This window comes from Meles meles, chromosome 2 (genome assembly GCF_922984935.1).
Source record: "Meles meles chromosome 2, mMelMel3.1 paternal haplotype, whole genome shotgun sequence".
NCBI lineage: Eukaryota > Metazoa > Chordata > Mammalia > Carnivora > Mustelidae > Meles > Meles meles.
In genome coordinates, this window is record NC_060067.1 from 194,784,619 (window position 1) to 194,803,848 (window position 19,230).

General features: G+C 42.0%; 1 protein-coding gene across 1 annotated transcript in view; it reads right to left on the reverse strand.

Annotated features, from left to right (window-relative positions):
• Window positions 1-15,817, reverse strand: part of SNX25 (sorting nexin 25) — a 124,241-nt gene extending 108,424 nt beyond the window's left edge. The window contains exon 1 of the mRNA XM_045998412.1: window positions 15,277-15,817. Within this exon, the coding sequence (XP_045854368.1) occupies window positions 15,277-15,684 (408 nt within the window). The 5' untranslated portion in view covers window positions 15,685-15,817. The remainder of the gene's footprint in view (window positions 1-15,276) is intronic.
• Window positions 15,818-19,230: the final 3,413 nt, after the last annotated feature.

The window sequence follows — 19,230 nt, forward strand, 5'->3', positions numbered from 1 at the left end:
TGCTGAGCAGAGATCCCGAGGCAGGGCTCACTCCCAGGACCCTGGGATCATTACCTGAGCCAAAAGTAGATGCTTAACCCACTGAGCCACCCAGATGCCCCTAAAATTACAGTATTTCATTTGTAGTCTCAAAGAATTCTTTCTCCAAAGAATTTCTATTCCACAACATTAACAAACCATTATTCACTTTAAGAGACAAGAAAAATCAGTTAAAGTAATAAGAGCTAGTTTTAAATGCAGTTCTTGAATCAAAAATTATTTGTATTCCTAGAATGGTCGACACTGAGTACAGGCACTGAATGAAACCATTCTTGGAAATTTAACTTGGCGAAGACATACTCTTCTAAAGAAAAACAACTCTATTACCTAACTTCTTATTGCATTTAATTGGTAAAATCATCCAAGTATAGTTCAAAGCAAATGCCATGAAGGGCACTCGTATTGCCAGAGCTGGACTTGGTCAAAACAGTCAAGAGACAACAACCCCACCCTCCCCACCCATAGCCTTTCCCATTGTCTCTGATTTCATAGTGTATAATGCAAGCTTTCTCCTCAGACAACATTCTACCAGAGAGCTCCTGAAGGCAACTCCTCAGTCACAAGAGAAATAGGAAGATGAACCACGTGGAACATCCGGGCACATCACACCCACAACACAGTGTCTTGGCTCCTCAGTTCCAGGACCTTCCTCTCCACTCCCCCTTTCTTGTAGCCACACCGAAGGTTTTGGTATGAGCGTTAGGAGACTGCCAATCTCTTTGACCCTTCCCCTTTCTCTAAGCTCCCTCCTGGCCTCTGTTCCTTCCTTGGCTTAGCTGACACCTGAGCAACTCTCACCAAAGATTCCTGCCCCCTTGACCTGTTCCATATCCTGGCTCCTTCTTGGTTCCATCGCAGGAGCTAAGTGGTCCTCCTAAAAAATATATCACAACCAAGCCAATGGGTGTCACCACATTCTCCTGGCCTCCAAACCACATCTTGTCCTTAACTCTAATAGAACAATATGCCCACTTACTTTTGCTAGGCTTCCTCTCCCTTGTGGCAGGAGAGCATAAAAATTGAGAGGCTGGCCCCAGGGTCAGTAAAAGCCTGGATCACTGGTTCACAACCTGACCTTTGGCAAGTCACTTAACCTCTTTAAAATAGTTTCCTGACCCATAAAATGGGGATAACAGTAACTGTCTCATGGGGTCACTATGAGGACTGAATGAGAATGTACTTAGTATAGGGCCCAGGTACAACAGTAAGGGCTCAACAAATAATTTTGCTGTTATTCTCTCCAAGAGGTGGTGGTGGTGGTGGTTGTTTCCAAACATTTTACCGCCTCTCTTAAAATTACCTTTTACATTTGTCATCCTCTTAACCATGAGCAATTAATTTTACTTCCTACTTACCAAGAAAGTAGGGGTCAGCTTGAAACATCTGAGTTCTCTGCCAACCTCCTATGAGGCTCTCTCTCTGTACCCTCCCCTTTGTTCCTCCTTCCCACTAGTCTCAAGCCTAAACCCTCCACCTGTGCTCTGGTCCCATCTGCCTCTCCCTCCAGTTTGTGCGTGCTCTCTCTGTATCACTCTCTCTCAAATAACTAAATAAAATCTTTTATAAATAAATAAATAAATAAATAAATAAATAAAGCAAGCTTCAAGAACTTAGTTTTTGAAATTATGTGACCAAACAAGGCTCTCATCCCGCCTCTTGTTTTTGCAGTGTACCTAAAAGCATCGCCCAGAAATTAAATATTAATGGAATGTAGTTTGGAAAAGTGGCTTTTACCAGAGCAGATGAGAATACTCTATAACTGACTATTATCATATAGTAAAGTGATGACAGTAATACAGACACAGAAATGGGCTCTGGGAATCCAGAGGAATCACTGCCCTTCTAGGTGGTTCTCACTCAGAATGGCAGATGGGTTTCACATTATGTGCCAACTCTGGTAAATATTTAGTGGCTGCCTGGAAGACTATATTGAAAGGGATTCTGAGACCTCATCCAGATCCAGCAGAAAAACATAAACAAAATATGGCCATACTTAATTAGTGATGATCGTCATGAGCACAGAAGGGGCAGCTGGAACACCATTCTATTCAACCTGAGACCTCTAAAGTGACACCAATTCCTAAACAGATCCTAGAACCATCTCAGAGAATATCCAGGGTTTTTTCGAACCTGAATTAAGTAACACTAGCCTTTAATAATTGCAAGGATAATAAGGTGGTTAAGTGTACAGACTCCAGAGTAAAAGAGATCTGGGTTTAATGCTTAGTTCCTCGACATGCTACATGGCCTGGGTACTTTATTCAGTTGCTCTAAACCTCTAAACCTCAGTCTTCCCATCTGTAAAATAACAGTCCTATCTCACATGGTAGGTATAAAAATTAAATTATGTAATACATACATATAGCCACCAGGATACAGTAAGTACAATAAATGTTAAGTTCAGCTACAATAATTACTAAGGCATTCACTCTCTAACATTCACATTGGAACTCTGTAGTGCACATATGTGTCTGCTGTATTCACAATCATGCACTGGAGTGCAATGAATTCAATGGAGACCACAGAAACTATTTCCCTGAACCCATGAACAATGCCAGTGTAGGCTATGATAAGCAAGTGGCAAAATGATTAAAGCATTGTCCAAAATAAGTGCTACTTGACTTTAAGAAGACATACAAAGTACATAAATCTGACTACTGGATGAATTCTCTGCAAAAGACTGATCTCACACATATTTTTCCAGATTTCCCCAAAGAGAAAGCCAAGAAACAATGACCGAACTAATAGTTATGAGCCCAAGACCTAGAACGAGTTTTTGGTTTTATTTTTTTTTTCCCTTGGGCCACAAAACTTTCAGTGCTAAAACCAAGACAGGTCTAAGCAAATCAGGTCCACTGGTCACCCTACAAACAAATAAAGCAAATGAAGTTCCAACAACTGGATCTGGGTCTGGCTGTGCTGCTCAGAGCTGAGGCAGAATGGGTTCTTGAAATTCCACTTCCCACTAAAAGAAATCAGAGCTCTTTTTGAAGAAATGACTAATTGCAGGTGTAAGAACAGAAAATGCTCAAGATGAACCTGAAATATCCTGTTATGCCAGATAGCCAAAGATGGGATTATTTAAGCTTCAAAAAAGGTAATTACAACTGGTTGAAACCCATCTATTGTTTTCAAATCCGTAATTTTTTGTAATTTTTTTTTCAAAACAAAACAACTAATCACCTTCAGAGGATGATGGGGAATCATCTCATTATTTTATTTTATTTTTGAGGTTTTTAAAACATTTTTTATATTAACATATAATGTATTATTTTCCCCAGGGGTACAAGTCTGTGAATCATCAGGCTTACACATTTCACAGCACTCACCGTAGCATATACCCTCACCAATGTCCATCATCCAGCCACCCTATACCTACTCCCCCAACCTCCATCAACTCATTATTTTAGAAGCAATGGGGGAAAAAAACTAGCATTTACCCTGCTTTTCTATGTGAACCGTACTACTGTGTAACCAAATACATGAGGGAAACATGTCTCTTTTAAAAAATATTCAAACCAATAAATAAAAAGGAAAGGATGAAATTCAAATGAACATGATCTCCTTCTTGGAAGCCTCATCCACTTATTTTTTCCCCCATCCACATATTTCTGATAATGGATCACCACCAGCAGATTGTGAATCTGGGCCACATGACCACCACCCTTCACTCGGACTCAGATGTCCACCCCAGCAAATCACCCCTTGCCCAGAAGCATAAGAGGTTCCAGTAGCTTGTACTACAGACAGACTCCATGGCAGAATTAAAACATTACCATTCTGTCACCCCCAACAAGTTAATGGAACCTGGTATCAAGCATCAACAGCTACTAATATAACAAAAAAGAAAAATGAGGTTATGTGCCTCCTGATGAAAAATCATACCACCACCTTTGGTCTGCCAAAGGGATCAAACACAAGTTTAATCTAGCCTCTGCTTGATTTTTTGCTGAACTGTATCATTCACACACAATCAGCAAAACCCAAACTATAGGACATGCCACAGGACAGATGCTCCAGGTTCTTCACAGATAAACTGTAAAGGAAAGAAAAGGAGAGAGGGGAAACTAATTTTTTTTTAATGGGCAAGAAAAAAAAATGTTCATTGATGCATATTTGAGTGATAAAACTATAATCGCATGCCAGGAAGTGATTACTAATAAAGTCAAGACAGTTACTTAGGTGTAAGAGAAGGGGCTGAAATAGGGTGGAGATACAGAGGGGCTTAGAGGGGTTTCTGGGGTTTTTGTAAGTTACAAGGGTATTCTCTTTATGATCATTCATCCAACTATACATTTTGTGTGATTCTCTGAATCTGCATTTTTAATTTTATAATAAAAAGTTCTTTTCAAAAGAGATACTGTAAATTCTACCATTTAACACCTTCTATATTCAAAGCACATCTACAAACACTAGAATTTGTATTTTCAAATACTATAACATTGTTCCCCAAAATCCTAGGAACTATTTACCTCCATTTTTCAGATAGGAAGACTGGGATCTAGAAATCTGAAGCAGGTTGCCCGTAGTCATATTTATTAGGACAGAGCCATGATTTAAATTCAGAAGACTGGGCACCTGGGTGGCTCAGTGGGTTAAGCCGCTGCCTTCGGCTCAGGTCATGATCTCAGGGTCCTGGGATCGAGTCCCGCATCGGGCTCTCTGCTCAGCAGGGAACCTGCTTCCTCCTCTCTCCCTCTCTCTACCTGCCTCTTTAATCTACTTGTGATCTCTGTCAAATAAATAAATAAAATCTTAAAAAATAAATAAATAAATAAAAATAAATTCAGAAGACTGGCTCCAAAACCATTATGTTGATTCCCAGTTATTCGGTCAAGAAAGATTTATCATTTATCTATTAAATCATACTAAATGTTAAAGATATGGGGGAGTTTCTGCCTTCATGGAGATAAAGAAAGACAAGAAAGATATCATCCAAGGGCATCTAAAATTACAGTTGTGATAGAAAAAATAAAGAAAAGGTATGTGGTCATGAGAATATACACAGCAGATAGGGAGACCATTTCTGCAGAAACAATAGCTGAGGTCTGGGGGAAAGAAATTAACTATGCAAGGGGGCAGTGGGCTGCCCCAAGCAGAGGAAGCTAGATACAAAGTCACCAGTGAAGGAGGGAGCATGGCCTCTTAAGGACTGAGGATGGAACATGAGGATGGAGGTAGTGAAGACAGGTGAGGCTGAAGAACAGGAAGCTACTGGTAGATTTTAATTAAACATGTTGAAGATGGATTGATTAGGTTTGCATTTTTAATATGCCAACAAGGAGACAGAGAGACCAGTTGAGAGGCTACTGTGGTCATCTAGGTGGGACATGATGGCAGTTGGGAGAAAGCAGGAAAGATGGAAAGAAGATGGGTGCAAGATGCTCAAGAGGTAAGAAGGCAGGATTTGGTGATGGACGGACGGCATATGGAGAGTGAGGAGAAGGAGATGTCCAGGGAACTCAAAGCCTTCTGGCTGTGGTACCTGATGTAAGGAGGTGTTAGTCATGAACATAAAAGACAACAGAAGAGGGATGGGGACACTTGAACTAGCTGAGTTTTAGGCACCACAGCAAATGCCAAGTCAAGCAGTTGAATACATGAGACTGAGGCCCCAAAAGAGGAATAAATCTCTAATCCTCAGTGTAGAGATGGTTATTACATGGGGCTTAAGGACGAGACTACCTAAAATAATAAAAAAAGAGATCCAAGAATAACCATAATTCAAATCTGGAAAACAAAGCAACTTCCTGAGTTTATCTAGAGATTGTAATCTCAGAAAGGTTTAATGAAACTGAAAAAAATCAGGAGAAAGAGATTAATTGCCTCAGAAAAATATAGTGAAATTTCTGGAATAGTTAAAATGTTAACTTCATGTCTAACAAACTGGCAAAGCCTGCATGCAGTCCTCAGGTGGGTATTTGTAAGAGCTGAGTTAGAGGATAAAGAGGCCTTTTGCGAGGTGACTTGTATGTATGGATTCAAGGTTGGAGACAGAGAACTCTAGCTTTGACTCCAAGGGCTGCTCCTGGCAGGACAACAGGGAAGAGCTATCTTCACAAGAAATGCAAACAGGAGCATCAGCTCCTCGGCTTCTATAATAAGGGTGGAAAAAAAATGTTTAAAAGTATATCCAAGAGAAACGGCTACACGCTCAGCTACTATGAACTACCAAAAAAAAAAAAAAAAAAAGGACTAAATACACACACCTGGATATCCAGCTTCAGGGGACTGAGACACTAGTAGCACAACAAGAAATGTGCTTTTTCATAGACTGCCAGCAGTGATGGCAGAAAAGCCACTCTCAAATGCTTTGCAGGTACCACGAGTAGAAAAAAACAAATAAGCTTATTCACAAATACAGAAGACACTGCCAATGGGCTCTCAGAAATACTGGGGAGGGGCAGTTAGGGGCACTGTAGACAAAGGTTCTCCATGAGCAGACAGAAGTAAACACCTATAAAATTTTACTTCCTGCCATCAATGGCAGTCATATATATACTCATACATACAGGTGGTGGTTGAGAACTACAGAAATGCAGGTTACTTTAGAAATAGTATTTGTATCTGTAGTGTCATTTGCAAATATCTACAAAGGGCTGGTATCCGGGATCTATAAAGAACTTCTCAAACTTAACACCCAAAGAACAAATAATCAAGTCAAAAAATGGGCAGAAAACATGAACAGACACTTCTCCAAAGAAGATACACAAATGGCTAACAGACACGTGAAAAAATGTTCAACATCATTAGCCATCAGGAAAATTCAAATCAAAACCACACCCAGATACCACTTTACACCAGTTAAAATGGCAAAAATTGACAAGGCAAGAAACAACAAATGTTGGAGAGGCTGTGGAGAAAAGGGAACCCCCTCACACTGTTGGTGGGATACAAGCTGGTGTAGCCACTTTGGAAAACAGTGTGAAGGTTCCTCAGAAAGTTAAAAAAGAGCAACCCTATAACCCCGCAACTGCACTACTGGGTATTTACCCCAGAGATACAGAGGTAGAGAAAAGAAAAGCCACATGCACCCCAATGTTCATAGCAGCAATAGCCACAACAGCCAAACTGTGGAAGATGCTGAGATGCCCTTCAACAGATCAGTGGATAAAGATGTGGTCCATATATACGATGGAATATTACTCAGCTATCAGAAAGGATGAACACCCACCATTTCCATCAACATGGATGGAATTGGAGGAGATTATGCTAAGTGAAATAAGTCAAACAGAGAGACAATTATCATATGATTTCATTTATATGTGGAACATAAGGAACAGCATGGAGGACATTAGGAGAAGGAAGGGAAAAATGAAGGATGGGGAAATCAGAGGGGGAGAAGAGCCATGAGAGACTATGGACTCTAGGAAACAAACTGAGGATTTTAGAAGGGAGGGGGGTGGGGGAATGGGTGAACCCAGCAATGGTTATTAAGGAGGGCACGGATTGCATGGAACACTGGGTATTACATGCAAATGATGAATCATGGAACACTACATCAAAAACTAAAGATGTACTGCATGGTGACGAATAGAACATAATAAAAAAATTTTTTAAAGAAATAAGTATTTGTAGAAACTTATCTAATTTTCTAAGAGTAGTATTCGATACCAAAACTGAAAGCTTACTAAATAGGTCCTAGTGGCCTAAACAAGTTCATGTCTCCTTATACTAAAAATGTACTATTTATTCTTTTTCCTCCTTGGCCTCAGAGACATTTTATCTGGAGCTCCCACAGACGTTGTTCTTCACATCCAGCTCATGGCAATTCAGACATGGAAACCCCAGGCTGGCTGACAAATATACTGGACTGACCAGTGCCTATAGTAACTGACCAGCACAGGTCACCCCCAGGGACAGAGCAGGCACATCTCACACTCTTAAATACATTCTACCAAAGTAGGACCTGAGCTGGGAAACCCATCAAAATACAACCAAACCCACTGGACTTTCTGGAAACCTTCACTGTGTTTCCAGAAACTATATAAGCACACTCCTCAGGTCTAACACAGATGTAGAAATGAATCATGGATGCAAGCTCTGGCCCTAGGCTCAGGGTATCCAGAAGAACCCTGGAAAAGAGCTGCCTACCACTCCCATCATTCCCACCCACTCACCCAACCCTAATTTGGAAAGGGACCTAACACTGGGGTAAAAAACTAAATTCCAAGTTTGCAGTATTTTCTTTCAAAAGCAAAGTTGCCTTTTTTTAAAGCCACAAGTTCATATGCTATCATTTTAATACTTAAAGCCTTCCATGGGCAATGTTCATTTTCTTAAGCCTGAGCCTTCAGCACCAAACCTGCTGCGTCACCATTTTATACAACTGTGCTCACCATTCTGACTATAAGAGCTCACATTTTCAGGAGTCTGAGGGTACTCCTTACCCCAAAACAATAAGGTTGGGCAATAAAACCTAAGATATTTTCAAGAAGGCAACATTCAATTACAAAGGTGACATCAAAAACAAAACAAAAACAACTTGAGATTCAGACAGAAATAAACCTCCCAGGAAAGGACTAAAATTTGGGCTCCAAAAAGAACAAACATTCAAACTTGGAAACTGTGGTCTTCATTTTGTGAACAGGAGGACCCTTTGTTTTGGGACTGAATTTATTGTTTAAAGAGAATGTTGGAACACTGTGGAGAAAATAATTAAACCTAACTTTAATGATAATGATATTTTACATCAAAGAAAAAAATCTCACTCAAATTTATTCTCTTGTCTCCATTCACACAGCTTCATTATCTCTCATTTTTTTAAAAGATTTCGCTTACTTATTTGACAGAGAGAGACATAGCTAGAGAGGGAACACAGGCAGAAGGAGTGGGAGAGGGAGAAGCAGGCTTCCCGCTGAGCCGGAAGCCGGATGTGGGGCTCATCCCAGCATCCTGGGATCATGACCCAAGCTGAATGCAGACACTTAAGGACTGAGCCACGTAGGTGCCCAATTAACCCTCACTTTTTTTTTTTTTTTTTTTTTTTAAATATTTATTTGACAGAGAGAAATCACAACTAGGCAGAGAGGCAGGCAGAGAGAGAGGAGGAAGCAGGCTCCCCACGGAGCAGGGAGCCTGATGTGGGGCTCGATCCCAGGACCCTGGGATCATGACCTGAGCCGAAGGCAGAGGCTTTAACCCACTGAGCCACCCAGGTGCCCCCTAACCCTCACTTTTTATCACTGCGTTTAACGTGGCATTCCTTCTCCTGGGTCAGTAGCTGCCAAGCCTCCAGACTAAAATCCAGTTCTATTCTCTTGACTAAAGATTTCCACAACATGACCCAAACTAACTTTCCAATCCTAGCTCTTGTGATTCATCTCATATACTCAGTGGCAACTCAAATTCTAAGTGGTACAGGCATTCTGTCAGCAGTCTGGTTGGCTTATTTTTTGTATAAATTATTAAAATAAATATTGCCTCCTTTAGAGTTCTGCTAAATCAAATCACACTTTCTGTATTTCTTAGTATTCATATCCTGGTTTTGATGAGCATTTTTTTTGTCCCAGGTATAATCATGTATTGTATCTTTGTACCTTGAACTTATCATTCATATATAACTTCTTGTGTTTCCTAAGCTTAAGGGATAGTGCCTTCGTAATGAAGATAAAAAACAAAACAAAACAAAGCAAAAAAACCTGTCCTTTATGTGTAATCATTGTTCTTGTATTGGTAAATTACAGATATCAAAACTTCTCCCTTTAAATACATATCTGTATTTGCTTATATGTGCATAACATATATCTGGAAGAATAGACAACTATCAATAATAACTATCTATATGGAAGAGAAAAGTTTACCATATACCCTTGTATACGCTTTTTAAAAAAACATGTGAACTTATAATCTACATAAAAAATCAAATTTAAAAATTATAAATAGTGTGAATTTAAAGGAAAACAACCTTTAGATCAAAAAGAGAGCCAGGGAGGACCCTGTGATTAAGGGGTTCTCAAAAAGCCATCTTCCTCAAGAACTTTTTTTTCCACTAGCCACCATGACTTAACTCCCCTGGTTAAAATGCAAATATTCTGAAGACAGTAAGTATATTATGCCATTATCCATTATCAAATTATTGTGGGTCAGTTTATCACATTAGCATAATAAAGGAAAGTCACAAAGAGGTTGTATATAGTCCCCCTAATCACTGTCTCCTTTTCCTTTTTCCCCTCAAGTAACTAAATTAAGTTTGTTTTACTCAAAGAACTTTTGTATTTGTAAAAGAACTCATTTAGGAATTCTTGAAGTCCTACTCAAGCCAACTGACACCATGGATTGCTACGTGAATATTTTACTGTCTCTATAAACATCTGGCCTCCCATCTAGTCTTCTTGGTCTGTCCCGTCTACTCAGCCTGAGAGGGCAGGGACAGGGAAATTCTTGTTCATCTCTGAATCCTCCCCAACACTAAAAACATTGCCCTGCATTTCCAGAGACCAATTTCCCAAGCTCTTGGTGACACCTATTGCAAGGCTCTGACCCTTCTCTAGGATGCTGGGGTTAAAATTTCAATTACAAATGGAAGTAGGATAGTTAAGTTTGTTGTTGTTGTTGTTGTTTTTTAAGTTTTTTTTATTTATTTATTTGACAGAGCGAGACCACAAGTAAACAGAGAGGCAGGCAGAGAGAGAGAGAGAGGGAAGCAGGCTAGCCGCCGAGCAGAGCAGAGAGCCCGATGCAGGACTCGATCCCAGGACCCTGAGATCATGACCTGAGCCGAAGGCAGCGGTTTAACCCACCGAGCCACCCAGGCGCCCCGTTAAGTTTGTTCTTGTCTCAAACAATAATCCATTTATTCAGGCAAAATTGATCTACTGAGAACCTGCTATGTTCCTACTATGTGCCGGACACAGGCACTCAGCAGCTAACTAGGCAAAAAGTGATCTAATAAGATCATAATAGCAGATATGTAGCAGATACTCAGTAAATGCCTATTAATTAGATTTGATAAGCCACTTGAACTCTTCCATCTGCTTGAACTTTGGAAAGTCTCTCATTAATGTTTTCTTCATAGAGCAGTGGACTTTGGTTTCCCATATGCTACTATTCACTTTTGTGGACTTTCTTGTATCAGCCTTCTGATCATCATGAATTAATAGCTTACTTTTTTTAAAATTTTTTGAATTTATGAACCATAAATCAAGAAACATCTAGTAAGTTACAATGTAAAAGAGAAAATCCATAAACTATGAGAATAACTGACAGCTAAAGAAGCTATTCTCTTATCTTCCTATCATCAAATGTAAAACTTATTTTCCTTTTTTCCATTATATGAAGATGAGCTGTGTATGCTGAGTTCAGTAATGAAACTATGTTTTCTAAACTACTGATTCACTTTCATCATATTTCTCTTCCTGTTGACTTGCTTAGATGATGTACTAGGGTCAAGTAACTGTGGCCAGTGAATCTGAGGTTCTTGGGCCAGATAAGTTAACTGGCCTGGCACAAGAAGGAACATACTATGACAGCCTGCTCCGCAAAGTTGGACTAACAACACTTACCCAGGAGCAGGCCAGCCCCAGGGCATCACAGCTCCAGTCTGCTGGCCTGTAACAAAGTCCAAGTTTTTCTAAAGTGGAGCCCAGATATCAACTCTAAGACTTTCCTGACCTTACAGGAAAGCTTCCTTAGTACCTGTATATACTACTACATATTATTTCTATTTGAGTTGAAAATTATTTTTACTACTTTAATCAATAGTAATTCCCATCCCCCCCAAAATAAAAATTCATGCACATTGGAGATTCCCAGTAAATGCTAATACTGGATTAATAGGAGCAGGAAAGCATAAGAGAACAATTTTCTTTATCATCATCTGCAAACACTCCTTGAGCTCTTGCTAGGTGCAAGATAATGACAAAAGGTGTCAATCATGGGTGCTAATTACATGGAGTTTTTAACCAATAGGTACACTGTGAAACAGGCAGAAGCATTTTAAACACTTCTAGACACAAAAACCCCTTGTCACTTTTAGTTTGGGCTTCTTTGAGGTTGCTTATTTTAACGGTGTATACATTTTTTTTTCCGCTATAGACGAAGACCAAGAAGGAAAAAAAGAGGAAGGAAGGATAGGCAACTAGAAGGATAGATCCCAGCCTCTGACCTGACTCATACTAGAAGAATCCAAAATGTGTAAGAACGAATGAGGATTCTTTTCTTCATGCTGAATCAAAATTTCTGTAGTAAAATAGTCACTGTATCATAAGAGTTGCCATTTGGTTCACTACTAAACAGCCTCCCCCTCCACATATGTTAGATGACCTGTGTGGTCCAGCTCCTACCCCCACAGAACTGACATATTTTATACTACACCACATGCTTATGCTTCCATTCATAAAGAACAGAACATTAAAAAAAAAAAACCACTTAAATACAAATTAGAAATATTGCACAACTAGGAGAAGGGGTAAAATAAGCAATGCAGCATAACTTAAGGCTTGAGTAAATAACACCAGTACTGTCAAAAAAGTAACATTTTATGTGAAGAATATGCATTTCAATTACAATATAGAGCTTAGAAACCACATTTTCCCAATGCCCTTTTTTTCTCATTTAAGACTATTACACGAATCCAAGTTCCAAAGAATAACCAATAATCTACTTTCCTTATATTTGTGCTTCACTTCTATTAACTGAGATCTTCCAGTTGTATACATGAAGAATTACATATACTGCTTCGTTTTCTGTCACCTTTAAGGTACTGTTTTCTCAAATTCCTCTACTAAATCATCTTTCTCGATGTTAATCCAAGTTTTATCTACCCAGAGGTCTAAATGAGCTGGCAGTGGGGGCGGGGGGGCAGTTTGGGGAAATGTATTTTCCCGGAAATAGTGGAAACCCACAACATGAGACTTCTATGCCTTCAGAGGCAAAAATGCAATACACTAGGTTTTGACCCTGACCTCATCATCTAAACTTCCTGCTCTCACCTACTAGGAACTCTTAATCATTTAACTCTTACTTTTTGTCTCATAAGCATTTATCCCTATCTAAAAATATCGCGTTTATTTATGGCCTGATCTCCCCTAAGAATATAATCTCCAGGGAGTAGGGAGGGCTCTTATGTATCTCACTGATTCAATCCCAGCTTCCAGAATGATACCTAGCTCAAATAAAACACTTAATATGTACTGACTGAATTATAATTTCTTACAATACTCTACAGAATTGGGACATTATTTATAAATCAATAAACCAGCTAGTAAAATTGGGATCCTTATTTTCTACCACTGTAGAGAAAAATCAAGAGGAAAAATACACCTGCCCATCAACTCTTGCTAAATTAGCTATAAAAAAAAGGACTGTTTCATGAAGGCTTTTAAAAGAAATAAACATTACTAATTTTTGAGACCACCGAGGAAAACAGAAGCTCCTGTTCCTTAATATACTGAATTTACAGAGTGAGGATGACAGACTTCCTTACCTACAACCCTCCAGCCATTATCTAAAGGGTACACTCAGAAGAGACTGAATCAGGACAGGGTAATTTTGATGAAGAGCTTGATATTTACAAAACCATAAGCAGATCATAGTATAAGCAAATACAAAACCCGAGGGCAATGTTCCCTCTAACAAATATTTTTATGAAGCTGAATCACTGCCATTTCCCTTAGCTTAAAGTGGCTAGGCAATTTCAGTTTAATGACAATATCGTTCAGTCAAGCAGAGAGTGCCAAGTTATGCTATCCATTGGTTATGATTTCAAATGCACGTTTTTAAATGAAGTTCTTTTGATCGGAGGGTGAATTTGAGAAACCGTGCCAAGATGGTATCTGCAAAACTACTGTGCTATTAGAGTGCTTATCCATCTAAATACATGGAAGAATAACTATGATGTCACGGACACTTTAAACTTTTAATATCAGTAATTTGTGTGGACTTAACCCAGAGTATTCAATCTGGGCAAGGCTACTCTTTGCTGATCTGAACAGCTCTCTGTAGATCTCGAGACACTTGTTTCTGCTGTGGTCAGGCAACTCTTGGTCAGCAGGGTGTTAAACCAGGCAGCAGTCTCAGGAGGGAAAGGGACATCTGTTTCTGCCTTGGTGAGTCTATTTCTCATAGGCAGTGGTGCAAGCTGTGTAACTGTCCCTAAAGTACTACTTCAGAGCAGCTCGCCTTGCCTGCCAACACCAATGCCACTGTCCACTAGCTCTGCGTCCCAGCAACTAATGCCCAGCTTTTGATTGAAAGCACTGATTCTACCAAGAACCAATTCTGAATGAATGAATGAATGAATGAATGAATCTGGACTTTATTTCTCCATCCCCTAGAACAACAGTGTATTCATCTATCACTAGTCTGTGGAGTATGTTATTTCTTCACTGGCTTGTTTAGAGCCATTATCCTGTATCCTATTGGCTTATGAAATTTAAGTTATAATTCTCTTAGTAAACCCATGTTAAAGAAATTACTGGCAGAAACAAATCTCAGACTTGGCATAATGTACCCCAAACACAACAAGCTAACAAGCTACAACAGAATCAAGTTTCACTTAGATAAGGTTATCAGAGGAAGCTGGGACGGTGATCGAGCAATGGTTTGGCACCAAGGAAGGGAAAAGCTCATTCCTGTCTTCCCTCATCACCGCCCTGCTGTCCCAAACCCACTGGGAATACGGTTCCTTTTGTTGCAAACTGAAATTATTTCTGACATCCCTTTTCGAGATCACAGAAACTAGCTGGGACTGCGCCACTGATCTACACAGTGCACCAGATTTTGGATGAGAGGTCCTGGCAGGATGAGAATTAAGCCAAGTCAGCCTCTCTGAACAAGTTTCCCCATCGGTGAAAGGTCATAAAGTTACCTCCCCCAGAGAACGGTTAGAAATACAATGACCGACATAGGGCGCAGCGCGTGCGTACAGTGAGTCTCCCCCGTCGCCAACTGCAGAGCAGCATCCAAGATTCTGAGTGATTATTCAGCTACCGGGGTTGTGCCTGGGGGTGGTTGTGGAGCAACTACACAGCCTAACAACGTGCATCTCGGCGAGCATCTCGCAAGCCCGGAGGAGCCCGGAGTCCGCCTTCCGCGGGGGCCGGGGGACTGCTCCCAAGTACCCGCCCGCGGGGCCAAGCAACCCCAGCCCGGTTCCTCTCCGGCAGCCGGGGCGGAGAGGACGAGCCCCGGCGCCCCCGCCACCCGGGGCTCTGAGACGGGCGGCGGGCACCGGAAGCGCGGAGGGCCGGGCGGAGGCCCCGGGCGCGCCGAGGCAGTGGGGAGACCGGTACTTACCCCCGGCCCGCGGCGGGCGGCCCCGGCCAGCCGTCTCCAGGCGGCGACGAAGTCGGGCGGAGGGACTCTACCGCTCCGGCAGACGAGGGAGAACAGGGTCCCCAAGAGGAAGGCGGCCGCGGCGCAGCCCAGGTACAGGCAGAGCCTGAGCAGGACGGTGCACGGCCCCGCGCCTCCGGTCGCCTGCCAGCAACCGGGCCCCAGCCAGGAGAGGCACACGGCGGCGAGTGCGGCCACGGCCACCGGCACTCGCCAGCTCCCGCCGCCAGGAGCCCCTGGCGCCGCCGCGTCTTCCCGAGGGTCCGGCCGGCGCTCGCCCGGGGCGCCCGAGGCAGGGCGGCCGCCGGCGGCTGCGGCCGGCGCGAGGTTGAGGCCGGCGCCGCTGCTGTCGGTGGCATCGGGGTGCATGCTGCCTCCTGAGCCGCTAAGGACAGGCACATTTCCTGCCCTGCTGTCCCCCGGCGCTGCCCTGGACGGTGGCCTCCCCGCGGCGCCTCCTCCCCTCGCCGCTCCCGCCGCCGCCGCTCCTGAGGCACGGGCAGTCGGCGCTCATGCCCTCGCCGGCGGCCCACCGAGGGAACGGCTCCAACAGACGCCCCGGAGCTCCTCTCAGCGAGCCCTCAGCGCCGCCACCCGGCGCCCGCCCCGCAGCCGTCCGGCCGGGCGCGCCCAGGTAGCCGGACCTTGTTGTGACTTAAGCTGGCGAAGCCTGAGGCGGAGCGGGGGCGGGGGCGGCCCCGAGGTGCCTGTCAGGCGGGGGGCGGAGAGCGACCGCGGCCCGCTGAGTGACAGGTGGGAGGTGCCCGGCCGCGCCCGGCCCCCACCGCCCACCCGCGGCGCGGGGGCGGGGTCGGACCGCCGCTGCCCCTCAGGGGAGGGGGCGCGACCAATCGCCAGGGTAACTGCTCGGGCCCGCGCTCCTGCTCCCCTCCCCGCAGGGTACCGTCCGCGCGTGGAAAATTTTGCGGCAGGTGTCAGAAGCATTTGTAATTCTCCGGCTCAGGTGATCCCTTAATCCTCGCTCTCCGCTCTTCACTGACGAGTAATCTCCCAAGCTTAGGGTTCCCCAAATTTCTGCTTTGTTTTCACCTGCTCTTTAGAGAAAATCGGCAACCATTCCTGATCTTCGCTTTTCATGCAGTTTCCCCCCAAAAAAATTTCCCTTTTTTCCCTTCAGGGAAAGAATCCGATGAACGTGGAAGAGTAATGAAGCCTGCAATTGCTAGTTATGGAAAGGCCCCAAAAGTCGGCCTGGTGCCAGAGGGTGTACACAGCTGCCCTAATCACTTTGGCTCCAAGTCCCTATATTTTTGTTACAAAGAATCAGTAGAAGTGTTATTACCTACACGAGCGAAAGAGGTCTAAATAATTTCTAGAGTACGTTATTTTCCTATTCTCCTATCATGATCCCATGGTTAATATACAGATGTTTACTGAAAAGATGCTAATATGCTAAATACTGGTAATTACTACGAAGAGCAGTAAAGCTGCAGCTGTATCTTTGATAGATGAAAGAATTGTCAAGGAAATGATGGAACTCTGAAGAGATTAATGATTTGAAAGGACAGCTGATAGGGCCAATCGGGAATTGAAAGAAGAAGGGGAAGAAGTAAATAGATGAGAAAAGCAGTGAGAAATAAAGGATAGGGGGAAACAAAAGCAAAGTGTCAGAACTCTCTTCTCATAGTAGTCCTGAAGAATTTCAATAGTTCAACAGCACTATTGCTGTCCAGTAATATGCGTTATATCCTGCTTTCCGGGGAGTGTAGTGAAGAAAAGTAAACATTAAAATGTATTTTCAAATTAGTATGACTATACTGTTTTTCTTTTTTTTTTATGATTTTATTTATTTGACAGAGATTACAAGTAGGCAGACAGGCAGGCAGAGAGAGAGAGAGGAGGAAGCAGGCTCCCAGCAGAGCAGAGAGCCCGATGAGGGGCTCGATCCCAGGACCCTGAGATCATGACCAAGCCGAAGGCAGGGGCTTAACCCACTGAGCCACCCAGGCACCCCTATACTGTTTTTCATAAGAAATCGTCTGTGTCATTATTTCAACAAAGGAAAAATACAACATTTATAGGAAGTAAGATATTTGATGGATTTTTTTGTTTTTTAAATTCGTTTTTGTAATTGTTTTATGAAGAATAATTTACATACAATGAGCCGTGCAATTTGATTTTTACCTGCCAAATATTTTTGTTTCAAGTTTTTATTTAAATTCCAGTTATTTATTCTTTTAAAACAAAGTATTATCCAAGAAGATATACTGGAAATATGGTGTGCCAGTTATCTATTGTTGCATAACAAACTACCACCAAATAACAACCATTTCACTTGCTTATGATTTTGTGGGTCAGCAATTTGGACTGGGGTCTGTTGGGCAATTCTGCTCTTCTTGCCCAGGGTCACTAATGAAACTATGGCCTCCTGGATGCGTAGGCTGAGACTGTGTGATCTATGGACTCTCTGTTGAGATGGCTTGTCTCTGCTCCTATGTACTTGCCCTCTGAAAGGTCAGCTTGGCCTTTTTCTCATGGCAGTCTCAGGAATGCCACGTACAAGTTCTTTTTAAGCTTTTGCTTAGGTTACATTTGCTAATGTCCCATTGGCCAAAGCAAATCATATGGCCCAACCAGTAATTAAGTGGGCAGGGGCCTACACATGGGCTTAATTAAATAGGGGGAGTATAATTCATTGGTTGCATTAGTTTAACAATTTACCACCATTTGCTTGGAGGGAACACACTAATCAGTTACTTGTGGATCATCCGGCTGGTCACCAAAATCAGTGGTATCCTGTGACCTAGCACTGTAAATATGTTAAAGTTCACATTTCTTGTTCTTGGAATTGATAGTTCCTCATAATCTAATCCCATTTACTTATAAAATGAACAAATGGACCTAGGGAAGATAGGGGGAAGGGAGACAGTATACAACTATGTTTCTCAGTAAAGAGTTTGGTGATATAGCTGTATCATTTAGCTTTATTTTATTCTAATATTTTCAAGTTATGAAACAAAGTGAAAAAAATTCTACAGTCACTTAAATTTAATATCCAGTATTATTGGGCAGCTGGGGCGCCTGGGTGGCTCAGTGGATTAGGCCGCTGCCTTCGGCTCAGGTCATGATCTCAGGGTCCTGGGATCGAGCCCCACATCGGGCTCTCTGCTCCGCAGGGAGCCTGCTTCCTCCTCTCTCTCTGCCTGCCTCTCTGCCTACTTGTGATCTCTCTCTCTGTCAAATAAATAAATAAAATCTTTAAAAAAAAAAAAAAAAGAATATAAATTGTGTTTAGTTATTAATTTCTCCAAAATGCATGTGGGCAAAAAAGTTTTTGAACTGATCTTGAAACTTTTTTATAATATATATTATGAACAGAGTAAAATATAAAGTAGGCAGGACATGGGGCACCTGGGTGGCTCAGTGGGTTAAAGCCTCTGCCTTCAGCTCAGGTCATGATTCCAGGATCCTGGGATCAAGCCCCACATCGGGCTCTCTGCTCAGCAGGGAGCCTGCTTCCTCCTCTCTCTCCCTGCCTGCCTCTGACTAGTTGCAATCTCTATCAAATAAATAAATAAAATCTTAAAGTAGGCAGGACACAATATTGATTAAATTTACTTGCATAAATTAAAAAAATATTTTTAATATTTTCAGATTAACACTATGTATTTAATATTATATAAAGCTTTTATATACTACCAAAAGAAGCCAGTGTCCTCATTTGTCATTTATTTGCTCTAGGAAAGAGAACATACCTATAGACAATAAAAATTAGTATTAGAGTATTAATTAGAGTATGAATAGGGGTTGCACAGAGTAGGCCATTAATAAATATTTTTGGAATGAATAACTGATATTCTTCCATGATACTATATTTAGATTGAGTAGACCAAAAAATAATAATAAGTAAAAAAAACCCTCATATTTTAATGGAAACTTCTTTAAAAAAAAAGA